The sequence below is a fragment of the Oncorhynchus clarkii genome, chromosome 21 (assembly GCF_045791955.1).
Source record: "Oncorhynchus clarkii lewisi isolate Uvic-CL-2024 chromosome 21, UVic_Ocla_1.0, whole genome shotgun sequence".
Classification (NCBI taxonomy): Eukaryota; Metazoa; Chordata; class Actinopteri; order Salmoniformes; family Salmonidae; genus Oncorhynchus; species Oncorhynchus clarkii.
The window spans coordinates 13,303,026-13,322,724 of NC_092167.1; the positions used below are offsets into that span (position 1 = coordinate 13,303,026).

Below are 19,699 nucleotides of genomic sequence, written 5' to 3' on the forward strand. Positions count from 1 at the left end.
TAGGACAACCTTGCCTGTGTTCTCCTGTGTATTATAATGGTATCAGAACCCTTATTTAACCCAGACCACTCTAACCTGGTCAAAGCTGACAGGCAGCACAGGCCCTGCCCAGCCATGCCAGTCGCAGCTGGTCCACTGGACAGCACAGAGCTGTGACACAAATGACACAGGCTGATGTAGTTAGTGTGTGACGGTAGCTATACCTTTGTTGTGCAGCAGCTCCACAGTGATCGTCTGTGCCAAGTTACTTTCAAAGGCAGGAGAGAAAGATATGACAGGAGCCTGTACTAAAATGTGATTGATGGGTCTCAGAGACCCTGTGAGGAACAGGTGCCGCACCACTCAAGAAGAAGAGGGTAAAGATGAAGCAGTACATGGTCACCAGGCCACTCTACTCAGAGGACGCCTTCGCAGACGTACATGAGAAGATCCACAGGCACCATAAGACCGTGCGGCACCATGTCAAGCAGTATTTCACGTAAGAACCAATCAAGTTTCTTCTGTTGTTTTGCTTGTGTTGTTTTGTGTAACACTGAAGGTAGCCTTATGATGGGCTGCAGTGCATGGATGCAACACTTCGGCCTAAATTCAATCAGATCAAGAGTTAACCAGCGATAGCAGACACTTGCATAGCTGGTGTTTTGGCGGTGTCGGACATGTAACTGCATTAAGAGGTGTCAAATCGATGAGCGGCTGCTCCTTTGGTCATTGTCACGATTATTACAACACACATTCCAGTGTACCAACTTGTAACAAGGTTGCTTGGGATTATAATTCATGCAATTCAGCGAGTCCAATGGCAATGTCCGCGATAGATATACTGCCGGAAGTTGTTTGCTGATTTGACAATGAAACTGCTTTGCAGTTGTCGGTTATCACGACTCAAATCACTTTAGGAGTTTAGTTTTTGTTTGGTGTGGACGGGTGGGCCCACATGACATTTTACCTGAGACACCCTGATTGTCTTTAGTTTGCTTACAGATACGGTAACTGTTCTTTAAAAGCATACGTCTAGCTTAAAGATCAGCCCTATCATCTTATATACTCTATGTCTAAAAATGTGTGCATCAAGATGCTTAGATGTTATCAACTATTAGTAAATCATGTCTGTGGAGACTAACTAAAAATGGTGTGTGTGTTAACTGTAGTTGTGACCTCAAGCGCGCTAAGAACGCAGCGCTCTCTCTGCTGCCTTTCATTGGTTGGATGAGAATCTACCAGCTGAAGGAATGGTTGCTGAGTGATATTGTATCTGGGGTCAGCACTGGACTGGTAGCTGTTCTACAAGGTGAAGCTAACACCCACTCTAACCCACCTCAATCAACCAGTGTGCATCTTCAGATCTATCAAAGCAGTTCCAAGAGCACTTCTTGAGAAATCATTTGATAAAGAACTGTAGACCTCCTCATTAACGTCACAAAAACATACACTTTGAGCATTGATAGAGAAAGAGAGGGCTGTTATTGAAATTGAAGAATATTGATGAACTATGGTTTTACAGAACGGTGATCAGGTCCGATGGTGGTATCACCTAAAATACATTATCTGATCCTAGACACCTATTAATAGGTGTTTATTGAAAGAAGAGATGTTAACGTATCTTTATTAGCAGGCGTTATTATCACAGTATTAGCATTGGCACACAGTAGAGCCAATAGATACATCTGGATCATGATGACTCTTGAATGCTGTCGTAGTCTCTAGTGACTAATGGTGGAGTTATTTAGCATGCGCTGTAAATTGTTGTTCATTGTTTTTGTTTGATTGACAGGTCTGGCATACTCCCTGCTGGCCTCCCTCCCTCCATGGTACGGACTCTTCACTGCTTTCTTCCCAGTGATCGTCTACTTCTTCCTTGGCACTTCCAGACATATCTCAGTAGGTAAGTACTGTGCATGTGTGTGTGTGTGTGTGCGTGTACCGTGTTTTGCTCTGACCATCACAAGCTATCACACATTTTTACTGTACTTACCGCCCTCTCTCTGCCCACCTCTCCAATTTCCATCCACTGCTTCCTCATCTTCACTTCCTCTCTCTTTTTCCTCACCCCACTCACTCCAGGGGCGTTCCCTGTTCTGAGCCTCATGGTGGGTGCAGTGTTGACGAGGCTTGTGCCTGATGAAGGCCCCCCAGTCAACATCACTGGGTTTGAGGGGCTGACCAGCGATGAGCAGAGAGTAATGGTGGCCGCCTCTGTCACCTTCCTCATGGGGATAATGCAGGTAAAACACCATCATTACCTCAACATTATCACTCATGTACTGTACATTACTCATACGGTATCTCTCTGTAATCTGAATCTAAAATGAACAATTCTCCCATATTCTAACATGAGTCCTCTGCTTCTCTCCCAGCTGGCCATGGGTCTGCTGCAGGTAGGCTTCATCGTCATGTACCTGTCAGACACGCTGGTGTCTGGGTTCACCACCGCGGCTGCTGTCCACATCCTGGTGTCCCAGCTGAAGTTTGTGTTGGGTCTGGTGGTGCCGGGACTCAGTGGACCGCTGTCCATCGTTTATGTGAGTCCAGGAAGAGAGACAGGATGAGGTCAAATGTCTTTCAATGCAACAGTCTGATTTTTTTCAACTGATATCCAAATATGTAATGGCTTAGCTATGACAGATATATATTCATTAACTCCCTCAAATCTTATCCCTCATATCTGATCGGCTTCTAAGGCTCTGAGGAATAAAAGAGTGTTGATAAGCTAAACAACTGTCTCATTGTATCTTATCTTACACAGTTAAGCACAGGTCTTCCTCAAGTGCCCACAAGATTTCAGAAAAAGCTATAATTCATGAGTCATGGCTTGGTGTAGAGACCTCTGACTTAACTCTCACACCCTGTAACTGGTTCTTCATTACTGTCATCAATATTAACTGACGTCTTCCTCAGACCCTGGAGAAGATCTTTGTCCAGATTGAGAAGACCAACGTGTGTGACCTGGTGACGTCCATATTGATCATGGTGGTGGTGTTCATAGTGAAGGAGATCAACGATAGATACAAAGCCAAGCTGCCTGTTCCAATTCCCATAGAGGTTATCATGGTGAGTGGCAATGTGTGCACTATGTCATCACAACCGGGGCTACAGGTCTACAGTATATGACAGCATACACAGATCAGAATTGGGAAACATTGTGGCGAGAACAAGCCTCGTACGGGGCACCATTGAATTTACATTCTTAGAAAAAATAACCCAATGGAGTTTATCTGGAAACAAAAGTGTTCTACCTGGAACCAAAAAGGGTTCTACAAAGGTTTATCCTACTGGGACAGCCGAAGAACCCTTTTAGGTTCTAGATGGCACCTTTTTTTCAAAGAGATAAGAAAAAGGTGTTGCCATGCCGGGCACTGTTTATGGAGATGTGTCTCACGATTTAATATACATTTGAATGAGAGTATGCACTTGCACAAAGTACAGATCATATTATCACAGATAAGCATCGGGAAGCATTGCTATTCTTATCCTGAACAGTCACTCTCTTGTTCCTATCTTAGTACACTCTTAGAATAAAATGTGCTATCTAGAACCTGAAAGGGATCTTCGGCTGTTCCCATAGGAGAACCCTTTTTGGTTACAGGTAGAACCCTTTTGATTTCCATGTATAACCTTTTACATAGAGCAGGGGTGTCAAAGTCAAATGGACGGAGGGCCAAATAAAAAAATCAGCTACAAGACGAGGGCCGGACTGTTCGAATGTTCATTGAAAAATTTTTAAATGACGCATATAGTCTAGTGAACCTAATTGAACCTACTGAAAACCTAACAAATATATTACAATATGATCAGATAAATAAAGCAATATTTTCTTATGGCTCTGTCAGTAATCTTTAATTTTCAACAGACACAAAAGACAAATTTCCTTTATATAAATATCCCCATAACATGAACATTAAATGAAAGAAACCGGTATTCAAGGCACCATCAGTAGACTATATTTTCTATTTTAGCAAAAGTGGGCTAAATTTACTTCAAAGAAAAAACAATAATAGCAATTTTCTATCATCCACTCAACTGAAATATTTTTAAAATATAATTGGATTGAAATACAAAAAAATAAAGTGCAAAAATCTATTAATCAAAAACAACACTTTGTTTAAGGAGAAGTAACATGCAGTGAAAACAAATATTAAATTTTAACTTTTAAACTTGAACTGAGTAAAAACTCTAAATATGTGATTGCACAGTAATGTTCACTTGTTTGAGGTTGAGGGTGATACTTGGTGGTGTCCCATCTTTTCCACAAGTTCATCAATGTTCGGGGTAAGGCTCTGAGCTGAAGAAATCCTCAGAATTGAGTGGAGGTGTTCAGCAGTAAGTCGACTTCTGTGTGATGTTTTGTTCAGGTTCATCAAAGAAAACAGTTGTTCACACAGGTATGTGCTGCCAAACATAGACAACGTTTGAGCAGCCTGGATGCGCAGCTGGGGCATTGTGCCGGGGAGGAAACGGGCGAACTCCGCAGAACCCACTGCCGCATATTTTGCCCTCAGTGCATCATTGCATTGGAGGTCAATCAACTCCATTTGGAGGTTTGGTGGTGAGCTTTCCACGTCAACAGCAAATGGGTTACCGAGCAGTTCCAACCTGCTTTTTTGTGCTTCAAAGTCAGCAAATCGGCGTCGAAAGTCAGCGGCAAGCATACCTATTTTATCAGCCAACTGTGTGCTCGGGAACGCACTGGTAGAGAGCTTCTCTTTCATGGTCTGGCAGCTGGGAAAGTGGCTCAAATTTTCTTTCCGCATCTGCGTCTCCCACAGAGTCAGTTTGGTTTTAAATGCCTTCACTGTACTGTACATATCAGAGATGACACGATCCCGACCCTGCAGCTGCAAGTTTATTGCATTCAGATGACTCGTAATGTCACACAGAAAAGCCATTTCACACAGAAACATTTCGTCTCGGAGTTGTGTTGTGTCTTTCCCTTTGCTGTCCAAGAACAGACAAATCTCCTCACGAAGCTCGAAACATCTTTGAAGCACCTTTCCCTGGCTTAGCCATCGCACCTCTGTGTGATAAGGCAAATCACCATGCTCCGTTTCTAACTCCGTCAGAAATGCCTTGAACTGGCGGTGATTCAAACCTTTGGCTCTGATAAAGTTAACTGTGCGCGTGATGATGCTCATTACATGCTCCATTTTCAAGGCTTTACCGCACAACGCTTCCTGGTGTATGATACAATGATAAGCTGTCAGCTCACCTGTCGCGTTTTCCTCTTGCATCTTTTCCCGTATCTTCGCCACCAGTCCGCTCCTGTGTCCACACATCGCAGGTGCTCCGTCGGTTGTCAAACCCACGAGTTTTTCCCAAGGCAGCTCCATCTCATTTACACATCTTGACACCTCTTCATACAAATCATGCCCCGTAGTTGTGCCATGCATAGGACGTAAAGCCAAAAACTCCTCTGTCACGCTTAGGTTGGAGTCCACTCCGCGGATGAAAATTGACAACTGGGCAATGTCAGAAATGTCGGTGCTCTCATCCACAGCCAAGGAATATGCAATAAAATCTTTTCCCTTTTTCACAAGCTGCTCTTTTAGATTGATGGACAACTGGTCTACTCTCTCGGCAATGGTGTTTCTGCTCAGACTCACATTTAAAAAGAGTTGCCTTTTTTCTGGGCAAACTTCGTCACAAACTTTAATCATGCAGTTTTTGATGAAATCCCCCTCCGTAAATGGCCGGGCTGATTTAGCGATCTCTTCTGCCAAAATAAAACTGGCCTTGACAGCAGCCTGGCCTTGTGATTTGGCTTTTTTGAACAGAGCCTGTCGAGATTTGAGGCCTCGTTTTAATTCCTCTGCCTTTTGTAGCCTTTGTTCCATGTCCATATTCTTGTTTTTGTCCGCGTGTTTCGTTTCATAATGTCGTCTCAGATTATACTCTTTCAGTACCGCCACACTTTCTCCACACAGAAGACACACAGGTTTTCCAGCTACCTTCGTGAACATATACTCCGACTCCCACCTTGTTTGAAACCCCCGGTTCTCAGTATCCACCTTCCGTTTTGCCATTTTTGATGGGTATCTGAAAGTTAATTTTACTGTGATGCTGACGACTGCTGTGCCAATAAATATTGAAATGAAGCAGCCTACTGCTCGGTGCGTCACCTTTGCATTGTGGGAAATGTAGTATTGGTGCGTGTAAAAGATCTGCGGGCTGCCGGCTTGCTGCGGGCCGGTTCTAATAATAAATCAAGATCATCCCAGGGGCCGTAAAAAACCTTCTTGCGGGCCGGATGTGGCCCGCGGGCCTTGACTCTGACATATGTGACATAGAGGGTTCTGCATGGTACCCAAAAGAGTTCTACCTGGAAGCAAAAAGGGTTCTACCCGGAAGCAAAAAGGGTTCTCCTATGGGAACAGCCAAAAAACCCTTTTGGAACCCTTTTTTCTAAGAGTGTATTGATCCAAAGTACAATGCCATTGTAGCAAGGAGACAGCTTTTGCGAAATGTACAGTATTGATGTTTTATTCTCACACTGACTCACAGTACGGCAGATGAGGACAATCAGGTGAATTGTAGGAAAATACATGAACTTGTACTGATGTACTATAGGCCTGCAGTGTGTCACAGCTTTGTGTTAAAGTTGACAAGGTAACCAGATTCTCTTGAAATATACTGTTTTATCACCAGATTGCATTAGTCATGCTAATAACTGATACATTGATTTTGGTAATGACTTTGGCAGACTGTCATCGCTTGTGGCGTTTCCTATGCATTCAACTTCCGGGTGAATTATAAAGTTGATGTTGTCGGCCGTATTCCAGTGGGGTAAGTACATATAAAAATATGTTTGCTGCATGTTAAAATGGCTGAGAATAGATGGGAAAATAATCTAACAATACCTCTCCCTCTCAATCTGTTAGGTATGAGTCCCCGATGGGCCCGAACATGCAGATCTTCGGGCAGACTGCTGTTGAGGCGTTCCCTATGGCCATAGTGGGCTTTGCTGTAGCCTTCTCTGTCGCCAAGGTCTACTCAGTCAAACACGATTACATCATAGACGGAAATCAGGTGAGTCCCAAAACCAGAACATTAGGAGGAGGGGTTGGAAGCCGAGGTGGTACAGAAAAATGTGATTATTGTTGCTTGTGAATGAGGGGTGTCAGCCTAATACAAACTATCAACATAAGAATTGAACTAATATCAACGGTTCCAGAACATGTACTTGTGCTTGTTTTGCTCTCTAGGAGCTGATAGCTTTTGGGGCCAGTAACATCATTGGAGCAGCCTTTAAGTCGTTTGCAGCAAGCACAGCTCTCTCCAGGAGTGCGGTACAGGAGAGTACAGGTGGTAAAACCCAGGTAAACTACTAAACCAAGAGGCTGTCTGAGAATACAGACACACAACCATACTTAGAGTTCCTTCCTGTACAAGTTCTTTATCCAAGTGATGTAGCTGTAAACGTTATGAAATATTGACCTATTTGGGTCTCCCTATCTTTATTGTAATAATAACTGATAACTTATCATAGTCCAAACCAGATAGAATTGTACAAATGGGAGAGAGAATGTGAAATAGTTTGTTGTGACTCGTGACCTACAGTACATAGTGAGGAATGATAGAATTGGCTCAGAGTTACAATGCACCAAGTTAATAAATAATGATAATAATATATATATATATATATATATATTAAATATATCAAAGGGAAACACTGCTTAAACAGTGCTTATCTGTAGTTGTTTTGTGAATAGCTAAATGTGAGTCAAATAAAGTGTATTTTCATCATTTCAGATCGCTGGTCTACTGTCAGCGCTCATCGTGATGGTCGTCACCTTGGCTATCGGGTTCTTATTGGAGCCACTCCCAAAGGTAAAACTCACTCAGTATTTACAATATAATTGGCTTTAGGAGTTGAATGATAGGGCAATATTTTGATTTCTGCCTAAATAGACATACCCAAATGTAATTATTTTTCATGAGAAGGCCATGAACAATAACTGGTAATATTGCATAGTTTTAGAAAGTTCTGGAACTCACCTGTCTGTAAAACATTTTTGTATAAATTGCTGAGGTGTACTCACTTTTGAGGACACAAGCTCAAGTACATAGTACAAATATAATGTGAAAATATTGAAAATCACATTTGTTTTTCTTATTCAACAAAAGTGGGGCAATAGGGCCTGAAAATACTGAAATGCTTCCTAAATATAGTAACAATCAAATGATAAACTACTTACCATAAGATTTCACCTTTCTTATAACTGTAAAATAAGTATGATCATACTTAGTGGGAATACAATGTTTGCACAATTTCATATAACACTATTTCATAAAAGTCCACTGAGCAGCGCAGGGACACCATTCAAATGTGTGCAGACTCGCTACAACTTCAGCTTTAAGCACTAAGTGATTTTGTCTGTCTGTGACCAAGAGAAAGTGTTCTTGTTTCAATTCTATGAACCAATTTAGTATGTATTCATGTTGAGAGCTCTTAAATCCAGCTGAGAATATTCAAGTGAGATGAAACGACAACCGTTGGATTCACTAGACTTTCACCTTATATGGGCTCTGTCATTTAAATCGATTCTTTGTCTGGATAGGTCAGAAAATGTGACATGTCACTTCCTATGCAAATGTGGGGTCTGAAACCTGACACTTCAAGTCAGCTCCGCTGAGAGAGTGGAAGTGGAGAGCAGACAGATGGGTCTTTCTGGCATTATATTGCACTGGACCCTAAGGCGTTCACCAAAATGTCAGTCGGAACCAGTCCAGAACCGCTCAAAGTCCCCCATATAGGGGACTTAACATCTAAGATTAGAACATTATGTATTGAATCACACTGTATGAAGTAGATAGGAGCACTGGAATTTAGATGGAAGTCTTGTGCAACTCTTGTGACTGATCATCAAAGATGTCATTGCCTGACCTTTTCCCTCTGTGTTGACAGTCGGTGCTGGGGGCAGTGGTCATAGTCAACCTGAAGGGGATGTTGATGCAGATCAGAGAAGTCCCTTACCTGTGGAGGAGAGACCGGCCCGACTGTGTGAGTCTTCTGAGACACTCCCACTGAACTACACCTAAAATGGAAACACGGAGTGATGTCTTTACCAACTGTAATAATGAACTCATATTTCCCCCAATCCCTTCCATCCTGCATCCCCTTGTCCTGTCTCCCCTCCATGTCTTTATCCAGGTGGTGTGGCTGGTGACCTGCCTGGCTTCCATCCTGTTGGGGCTGGATCTGGGGCTGGCTGTAGGCCTAGGGATCGAGCTGCTCACCGTTGTCTTCAGGGCTCAGTTGTGAGTGTGGGCACAAATCTCCAAATACCTCAAAAAAAGTTGAACTTGTGTCTGTTTTTATTCTTTGTCAGTTTTCAATGTTATTTGGAGGTGGACACCAGGGTTGGGGTCAATTCAACATTTCGGAATTTGATTCAATTCAACCCAAGTATTGAAATTCAAATTGGCCACACCTCACAGGAAGCATAATTTGAATTGAATTTTAATGAAAGGAAGTATAATTGAATTCAAAGCAATTCAAAGAAATTCAACTGAGACATGAAACAGACGAGTCTCATTCCTTTGATAAATATTTTGCCCAAAAAAATCTGCCACCTCTTACTCAAGAATACAGATACCATCAAGAAAAATGGGATTATAACTCAGTGTTTTATTTGTATTTTTACCCTAAAATGTTTAGCTGTTCCCTTCTTTATGGAGTGTTGGATTTAATGCATTGTGGGAAATGTATTTTTCTAAATATTTAATAACGTGTAAGTGAATTATGACAAAATGATCTTAGAATATTTCCAGACCACTGTTAATTATGTAATACTCTTTTTAGGAGGATGAGTTTTAAAAATTAAATGTTTCAAGTATTGATAACCATGCATCATGTCAAAATGAACATGTGCATAATGATGTATGGAATAAATTATCCATTTGAATTACAATGAATTTCATTGAATTCAATTCTACTTCCTTTAATTCAAATTCCGTTAAAATGCTGCTTCCTGCAGGATGTGGCCAATTCACATTTAATTCAAATTCAATAATTGAATTGGAATTAAAGACCAATTCACAACTCAATTCAGAATGAACCCCAACCCTGGAACACAATGTCATAGTGACATTTCTACATACATTCTATTCCAGCCCACGTTGCAGTGTCCTGGCCAATATCACAGGAACAGATATCTACAAAGACCGCAAGGATTACATGAGTGTGAGTAAGCTGTAATGTGAACTAAAGATACTCACCATTATCTTTTCATCTTACAAGACTGTGACGATGGTAAGTCTACACATGGCCCTTGTTCTATTGTTTATATATCTCTTTCCAGATCTATGAGCCAGAGGGTGTGAAGATCTTCAGGATACCGTCACCCATCTTCTTTGCCAATATAGATTTTTTCCGGGGCAAGCTGGTGGAAGCTGTACGTAAGCAATTATACACAATTAGACGTGTAAAATGAAGAATTATTCCAAACACATTTACACGTAGGCCTTTTTGCATTACAATTTCCATGACATGGTCAAATAAGGTAATAATGATTCATGGATCTACTTATTAAGACATCTTATTTTCTCATCGGATTTGATCCAATGGAAAGAGGTCCTAAAGAATGGTCAAGTAAACTAAAGAAGGTCAATACGACCTCAGTGTATGAGGTAATATAGTATACCAGGTTGTATAGCAATAGTGCCCATACAAATTGGTGTTACTAAAGTTTGACTTGCACCTTACTAAACACTAGGCACATGCAGATAAGATAAGATAAGATTAACCTTGATCTGTATGATGGCCAAGGCACTGGTAAACAATATGTCCCAGTCACAATAAAGCCCATGTGTAACAGTTACTCCCACATTCATGTGTGCAATTGCTAATTAGGGTTCAACTTGACTTTGATGTGTTTTCAGGTGGGCTTTAACCCTTTGAGAGTGTTGAGGAAGAGAAACAAAGCCCTGAGGACGATCAGGAAACTTCTAAAGAAAGGAGAGCTGCAGATGACATCTGTGAGTAGTGGTGCACTTACCTGTTGCCCTTAGAAACACATAAAAAGATAACTTCCACTCACAAAGTTACCCCGTTAACACTTTACAAGAGCCCCCTGTATCATAAAGTTTCATTCAAATGGCCATAAGTATCTCATAAATCAGTCTAGCCCAAAACATTAGTTTCACACCTGGCAACAACATACTTTTAGCAATCCAAAATCAACAGACATCATGCACACGCTGCAGTTCCTACCTATAGGTAGTCGTCCCCGTACCTGCCTTATCAGTATGGTCTTGGGGTTGCATGTATATGAAAAACAAATTAATCATCATCCCATAGTGGTGGGTGGACCTCCAAAGATCACCTTCTACATGTAGTCAGGTTTTCACAATAAGAGGTTGTGGTAATGTTGTGGTTCTCCCGGTGCAGAAAGGCCTACTGCTCACCAGCTCTGGTCCCATTGAGGAGTCTGAGGATGAGAGCAACATGGAGGAACTGGACCAGCCCACTGACTTCAAGGACCTTCCTGTCCAGGTGAACTGGAACTCTGAGCTTCCTGCCAACATCCAAGTCCCCAGAGTAGACGTCCACAGCCTGATCCTGGACTTCTCAGCCGTCTCCTTCCTCGACATCTCTGCCCTCAAGGGACTCAAAGCGGTGAAACAAAACTCTTCCGTTACAACCCTGGGGAATGTGGGGATGATTGTGTATTTCACCAGAGTATTTCTACTCGCTGGGTACTGATATTTTGCTGTGTTCTATAGGCACTCAAAGAGCTCATTCGGGTTGAAGTTGAGGTCTACATTGTGGCATGTGACGGTAAGCCTGGTTTAAGACAAGCCATCTGCCCCATCTGTCCCTTCTCACTTTTTCTCTTCAACACTGACTTCAATCACTCTGAAACAAATAGAGGTGAAGTGATTGATCTAACGATATCTATCTCTTCTGTCCAAAGCGTACATCCTGAAGAAACTGCACAGCTGTATGTTCTTTGACGACGAGGTGAAGTCGTCCATGTTTTTCCTGACTCTCCACGATGCCATGCTGCATATCCTGGACAAACATCCAGTAAACTCTGAAAACACAAAAGTCTGTGAAAAGGTATAACATTTACCTGTAGAAAAATACTGTGTATCTATTGATGTTTCCACCCTTACAGACTAGATTAGAGGTGCCAAACCTTATCTTGGCCTACATCGCTTCATACACAGGAACTTGTCTCATTCTTTTGAATCATGTTGTCTTACAGGTTATAACAACAGCCACTATCCATGGCAACCAATGCAATGGTGTGTCAAGTTTGCGTAGCAGGGACCGATTTGTACATGTAAGTAACAGAGACCCATCAAATCTATTTGTCATTGTCTTTTCTAAATTTGTAATGAATAATCACCAATCCCTTTAAAATGATAACTCTCGTAATGTTGCAACTCATGTGGAGGTACAGGTAATTCATAAAAATCATTCATAAAAATAAAATGACAGTAAGATGAGCTGACAAAATAAAATCTAAATCTCTTTGCTTTCCCCAGGTCTCAGAGTCAGAAACCAAGTTCTAGTTCCAGAACTACACTCTCAGATGTCAGTATTTTAAGGGTTCTTCGATTGTCCCTTTCCACAGATGGGTCTACATGGAACCCAAAAGAGGTCTACCTGGAACCAAAAAGGGTTATATTTGGAACCAAAAAGGGTTATCCTATGGGGACAGCTGAAGAACCCTTTTGGAACAATTTTTCTAAGAGTGTAGTGATGTGTACAGTACTTTCATTTCCTGGGATGGCATACATTTCCTGTGATCGCTGTGCTTTCTGGTGATAATTGACATAAGACACATGATGCTGTCCTAAAATGGACACCATACAGTAACCATATGTACACAGGACACCACTTATTTAGCTAATAATTGTACATTAAATATATTTGAATTTTTTTTGTACTGTCAAACAGATACTCAATGGCAAGTGTTATGAGATTTTGAAAGAAATATCAGAAAACGTCATTCATTTATTTATTTTTAAATAGCTCGACCATGTTGCATTTTATATGTGTGCATAGGGATTTTATAGGAATGTTTACTTTGATGTATTTTATGTGTAAAATAAATGTACTTCTTAGCACAAAGTATTTCCGCCAGCAAGAAATGAAGCAATATTAGCAGTACGGTATTTAGAAATCTGAACGTCCTGTAACAGATATTGAATAAGAGTTATTGTCACATTCATCATCACGAGGAGACCAAGGTGCAGCATGATAAGAATACATACTTCTTTTAATAAACGAAGAACACTAAACAAACTAACAAAATAACAAAACGAACGTGAAGCTATAACAACGACTGCTGACACAGGCAACTATACATACATAGACAATACATAGACAATAACCCACGAAATACCCAAGGAATATGGCTACCTAAATATGGTCCCCAATCAGAGACAACGATAAACAGCTGCCTCGGATTGGGAACCAATCTAGGCAACCATAGACATAAACACCTGGATATACAACAACCCCTAGACATACAAAAAACCCTAGACACTACAAATACTACACATACCACCCTGTGTCCTCCCCAAAATTTCTCCAGCGTCGCTGTCAATAATGGCTGATCCCCTGGCTGTGGTCCCACTCTCAGTGGGAGTGTAATATGCAAAAAAACAATTTCACACCTGTGCAGGTTACCCACTTGTACATACAGTGAAACAGGACTATATAAGCACCCCCTAATTATTAACTTTTGATTGAAGTCATCCTCAGGTGTCCAACATTAATTGGGAGTTCTATGCTCTGGCTGGGGATGAGCTTGATAACAGGGTCTACTCTCCTGCGAACCGGGAGTCATGGAACTTCGGGAGGGAAGATCTGACAAAGAACACATTATTTTAGCAATAATAAGGTTCCCAGCAATCAAGTATGCTGTAATGGTCGATTTGAAACCCAAAACCTGTTACTTTTTGTCATATAGCAGACACTCTTATCCAGAGTGACTTACAGTAGCGAGTGCATACATTTTCATACTAATCCCCCATGGGAATCAAACCCCCAACCCTGGTGTTACAAGCACCATGCTCTACCAACAGAGCCACCCTCTTATAGGCTGATTCCAGATGTTTGTTTATTAATAATGTGAAGACCAATCAGTGGCAAGTATTGGAGTCAACATCGCTGTGGAATGCTTGACACCTTGTAGAGTCCATGCCCCGAGAAATTGAGGCTGTTCTGAGGGCAAAGGGGGGGGGGTGCAACTCAATATTAGGAAGGTGTTCCTAATGTTTTGTACACTCAGTGTATACTTTTGTGTGGCAAAGCCATTTTTTTATGAACATACAATAAAGTTACTTATTTTCAAATAGCCTCACTAATCCTTGGAATCAACAAAGCAAATAGTCAACAGCAAAACACTACTAGTAGCTTGAATTTTATATAGCAAAATAATCCCCTGAAGCATTTGCTAAGGAGGGTGACATCAAATAGCACACTGCAACACAGTTAAGGCATAAATGTGAAATGGTTAATAAAGTAATCTTGGTGTTTTGTCATAATTACAGTGCCACCCCTCAAAATGTATTCATTTTCTCCCAGCAGCTACATAACTAGGGCCATGTTTTGGTCAATCATGTCACATGACCTGGATTTTAACTTTTATTTTAAGCCTTTTCCAGAAATGAGAATTAGAAGAAACAAATGAAGCATTGTCTGAAGGATAGTGCTGGACCATCTGACATTAAAAAAAAGGGGAAGTTTGATGAAAAAGCTTTAAATAAAGTTTCAAATCCAGGTCATGAGATTAACCAAAACACAGGGCTCCCTACACAAACAATGTCAAATGTTAGATTATACACCGCCCCCTATTGATATGGATGAAACCGTTTCCATAACTAATAATATTGAAAAATAATGAGATTTAACTTGGTTAGAAAATATTTATTGAGACGTCATCAAACCAAAAATGTTCCAGATACAATGTCCATTAGAGACCAATACAGGAGCAATTAAAATGTATCATTGCTCATTTGACAGTCCAAAAGGTTCATATCAATAAAAGTGAACAGCTACATACATACATTCACCATAGACTAGTCTCTTAAGTGTTTCCATAGAAATGCCAGTCATACAGAACCCAGAGACTCATGTTCACATTATTCAAACCAGTGAAGAGGAATAGGGACAAGTCAAACAATGCCCCCGACTTCGTGGGGAGTTGAGAGTTTACTGATAATAAGGGCGGTAGCGGGACTGATCGGGGTGATGGGGTCCAGGCATCTGGCCCTGAGGTGGGGGGCCCTGCATCCTTGGAGGAGGAGGCCCTCTAGGGGCAGGCCACATCCCAGGGCTCAGACCCCCTTGCTGATTAAAAGGGGGACTGAGTGTGCCCTGGTCCTCAGGGAACTGCTGCATGGAGTTAGGGTTGTAGTGGTGGGGAGGGGGAGCGTTGACTGGAGGACCACCGTGTTGAGGTGGGGGGCCTGGAGGAGGGTGGTTCATGTAGGGGGGCATCTGACCCATGATGTGTCCTGGCGGGGGGGTAATGGGAGGGGGTGCGTTGGACATGGGCGGGGGAGGGCCGGCCTGGTTGTACACCATGTGGGGTGTCCCAGAGCCCTGGGGCGGGTGCTGCATGGGGTGGTTGATGGGTGGAGGGGGAGGAGGCGGAGGGCCATAGTGCTGCTGCGGTGGCGCCATCATGTGGTGGGGGTGGGACACTACAGGCTGACCAGGGTAGTCAGGGTGGTGGTGTGGGGGTGGAGCAGGGCCCGGGCCAGGAGGGAGAGGGTCACGGGAGGAAGAGGTGGAGGAAGAACCGGAGTCATCCTGGATTGGCACGGTGATGAGGTTGCTGCGTGCGCGTGTAGTTACCGTGGCGATGCGAAAGGTCTCCTGGGAAAGAGGAGGTGCATCATGGGAAGCCTGTGGTGGCTGACTGTAGGGGTCATGACCCCCGTGTTGGATGGAGGGCGGGAGGTGCCCTTGAGTCTTGGGCAGGTGAGGCGGGGGCACACGGAAGCGGTCAGGCACCTCTGTGGATGGGGGAAGGTGCAGGGCGTCCTGGCGGCTTGCCAAGGCCTTGGCTGCCCTCATGTGGCGGTGGTTGATGTGGGCTTGCAGGTCACGCTGGGAAAGGTAGGTGCGCTTGCAGCCTTGCACGATGCTGCACATGTAGAGGGAGCCACGCAGACACTGTTCGATGCGCTGGACCGGGTCTGTGCAGCTGAAGAGCTGCATACTAAACAACACAAAGGTTTAGTTAGTAAGTGCAGACAGCAACCACACATACAGATAGTTTATTTGTGTTTTATTTATTTAACCAGGCAAGTCAGTTATGAACAAATTATTTTTTACAATGATGGCCTACCCTGGCCAAAACCTAACCCGGGCGACGCTGGGCCAATTGTGCGCTACCCTATGGGACTCCCAATCACGGCCAGTTGTGATACAGCCTGGAATCGAACTAGTGTCTGTAGTGACGCCTCTAGCACTGAGATGCAGTGCCTTAGACCGCTGCGCCACTCAAGAGACCTGCATATGGACAGTTGAATGCACTAGTGCAGCGATTCTCAACTGGTGGGACATTTTGAATTACGGGAGGCTTTGATCAACACCGTGTACACTAGTGGCACCTAATGGTCAAAATAATTTAGAACAGGCAAATTGGTATACATGACATCACACATGCCTTCACGCTTTGTCTTCTACCGAAACCAATCAGGTGGTTGTTCGACAAAACGAAGCGCCGAACGTCATTGATCGCGTGCTTCTGATAAAGGGATACAAGCCTCGGCACACTGTTTAGAAGCAAGCTGCTTAGCGATTTCGATGCCCCGGAGCTCCGGTATCAAAAGTAACGCCACTAGACACGGCTGTCTTGAGTAAAAATGTATAAATACTCCAGTCAGAACTTAAACTACAACCAGTTAGAAAGTGTGTAGAAATTATATAATTATAATAAAAACACTCTCTTTTCTATTTTTGTTCAATCAAAGTATTTTTTACATCGCTATTGGCAGAGCTGGTTGATTTTGGGGTCTCAAACCAGTGAGCTTATTAACATTCTTCATCAAGAATATGGGGAAAAATGTATTATTGACAATGACAAATGTGGGAATGTCTTTCCCTTGTCATATAATTTCTACCTTTACTATCAATACAGCATTGAAGATATTTTTCCAGATTGCATATATATATATATATATATATATAGACTCTCCTTTTTTTCTACTGTGTTATTGACTTGTTAATTGTTTACTCCATGTGTAACTCTGTGTTGTCTGTTCACACTGCTATGCTTTATCTTGGCCAGGTCGCAGTTGCAAATGAGAACTTGTTCTCAACTAGCCTACCTGGTTAAATAAAGGTGAAATAAAAAATAAATACAAATTTGGGATATTTTTTGTTTTACAATGCGAATATTGGGTTGCGACTGAGACAACCTGGTTTAATTTGGGTCCAGAGGCAAAACCAGTTGAGAACCAATGGTTAAAAAAATAAAAGTCAAGAGCTTACCCTGGGCACATCTTGTCTCCCTTCTTCTCGTGGAGCAAAGCACACTCATAACAGAACACATGCTTGCATGGAATCTGGTGAGTAAATACAGATAATAACATAAGCTGCTGCACTCATAGCCTCTTACTATAAAACATTTTTAAGAGCCACATAACACACTATGTAAAACGTGATCGAAGAGACATACCATGCGTCCATAGATCCTTATGGGCAGACCACACTTGTCACAAAAGTGTGCTGGAATGTCATCCTTTTCACCTATCAAATTCAACTGTGGGGAAAAGACCAAGAGGTCTATGACACAGTAATGATGTAGGTGGAATGCATCCCCCCCCCCCCCCCCCCCCCCCCAACAATAGATATTGAAACACTACCTTAAAGTCCCAAAACATTTGCTGGGGGAACCTCCGTTGACTTGCAAACACATCCCCAGCCTTGGTACCACTGTCGAACCTCTCCTCTTGCTTGAAGCTAAAACTCTCTAGAAAACACAGATATGTTGCCTTACTGTAGTCCCATATGAAAGCTTGCTTCTATGACCTAGAAACAGGTTTCCCTACCCCAAATCTAGCCCATGGGAATTAAAACTGAGAAAATGAGAAAGCACTTGTGGCTGGCTAACCTTCATCCCCAGCATGGGGTTTGGAGGGCTGCCTGCCCATGGGTCTTTGTGTCCGGGGAGCAGGTTTGCTCCTGATGGTTGGTTTGGAGATGAGTTTGATGGGGATGCGTCTGCGGACATCAGGGCCCCCAAGACTCCCCGAGCCGTCCGTGCCTTGCAGGTCATTGTCTGTGGGAAAACGATGGATCATTCAAAATGTCAGTGACCTGAGTCAGTCATTTGCTACCAAGCAAACATTTACATGATACTTGCTACTAACAATGACACTATAAGTTGACAATCCATAGGTGATCAAAACCATGATAAATAGTTCAGTAAAGCGCTAATGTTTCATTTTAGCCAACGCTAACATTGTCTGGAGTTGCAGAAATTGATGGAGAATGCAGACCGTAGCTAGCACTTAATCTAAGCTACAAACATCGCATTATTTATTTTGAATATTTTGTGGTTAGAGTACTGTCCTGACAATTTAAGTTATTAGCTTTGCACTGGCAGATCAACTACAACCGTCACTTTATTCTAAAAAGTATAGCTAGCTAGCTAGCTACTACTGTGGCAACACAGATCTACGGAAACTAAAGTTAGCAATATATTAGCTATTTAGCTAGCAGTGGGCTGGCAACGAGAGGTTGCTTACAAGGCCTCAATTTTTGTACTTTAAACACTCCACTGATAATACTTGTAAAGTATAACTGAACATGAATAAGATTACAAATTAAATCTATTTCGCTGTGTATCAAGTTAAATCTACTGATACACAAATAAAACTAAAATACAGCTGAAACTGGAGAGTAAATAGTCTCTTACCACTTTGGTCCATAATTCACCGCAATGCTGTATGGGAAAGTATAATAAAAGGGGAGGAGTGGAGTTCAACCACCGAGGGGTCGTCACCAGTTACCACAGCCACAAAGTCTTAACCCCCGCCCATTTCTACAATTGACCTTAAAATCTCATTTTAAACCTAACTACACTGCTAACCCGAAAAAGCACATTTCTGTTTTCATTAATTTTTACGATATAGTCTATTTTTACTTTGTGGTGTAGTAATAACTAGTGGAAACCATCACTGATGTGTAAAGAACGAGAGTTCAACCAAAGACAGTACAGTATGAAGATAGGCAGAAACGGCTTCTTTAATAGAAATCCCCGAGCACGCTTGTCGGCGATGTCATTGCGACGTTGGCTAGCTAAAGGCCGCGTTTCAAACTCATTAAAGACACACCCTCGCCTTGTGCCCTTGGGGGAATCCCCGCGGCCATATTTGTCTTCGGTCCAAATGATAAGCAAGAGAAGTTTGCAACATAAACTCCTCAGCTCTCGTTTTTAATGGAGTTTGCGAGTTATTAAATTATGTTCACTTCGGGCCTGAAACGCCCCATAATTCAATTCGCGATGATCCTCCAAAACTTCAATGTCAATATGGAGTCAACATACAAGTGTAAGTCAATAAGTTAGAAGTTGTGCTACTAATGCACAGACACATCTCGTAAAAGTAATAATGTTTTTATTTGGTTAGCTTTTGGAAATTGTAGAAAAATTTGTTTTTCCTTCTTCAGAAGTAACTAGGCAGGCTAACATTAGTTAGCTAATTAATTTGCTAGCTATCATACAGTAGGTGT

General features: G+C 42.2%; 2 protein-coding genes across 2 annotated transcripts; one reads left to right on the plus strand and one right to left on the minus strand.

Annotated features, from left to right (window-relative positions):
* The first annotated feature begins 356 nt into the window (after positions 1-356).
* Positions 357-12,513, plus strand: LOC139379324 (chloride anion exchanger-like). Its single transcript, XM_071122128.1, has 20 exons — positions 357-478; positions 1,149-1,288; positions 1,772-1,882; positions 2,062-2,222; positions 2,355-2,519; positions 2,896-3,048; positions 6,695-6,777; positions 6,873-7,020; positions 7,197-7,310; positions 7,744-7,821; positions 8,900-8,995; positions 9,146-9,252; positions 10,108-10,177; positions 10,296-10,388; positions 10,876-10,971; positions 11,384-11,611; positions 11,719-11,773; positions 11,910-12,055; positions 12,204-12,281; positions 12,487-12,513. Exons 1-20 carry the CDS (start codon positions 363-365, stop codon positions 12,511-12,513), a joined length of 2,265 nt encoding a protein of 754 aa, XP_070978229.1. The 5' UTR covers positions 357-362.
* A 2,350-nt stretch (positions 12,514-14,863) lies between these two features.
* Positions 14,864-19,380, minus strand: LOC139378590 (E3 ubiquitin-protein ligase Hakai-like). Its single transcript, XM_071120886.1, has 6 exons — positions 18,885-19,380; positions 18,078-18,245; positions 17,830-17,936; positions 17,643-17,726; positions 17,456-17,529; positions 14,864-16,178 (listed from the first exon to the last, which is right to left on the minus strand). The coding sequence occupies exons 1-6, from the start codon at positions 18,895-18,897 to the stop codon at positions 15,164-15,166; spliced, it is 1,461 nt and encodes a 486-aa protein (XP_070976987.1). The 5' UTR covers positions 18,898-19,380; the 3' UTR covers positions 14,864-15,163.
* Positions 19,381-19,699: the final 319 nt, after the last annotated feature.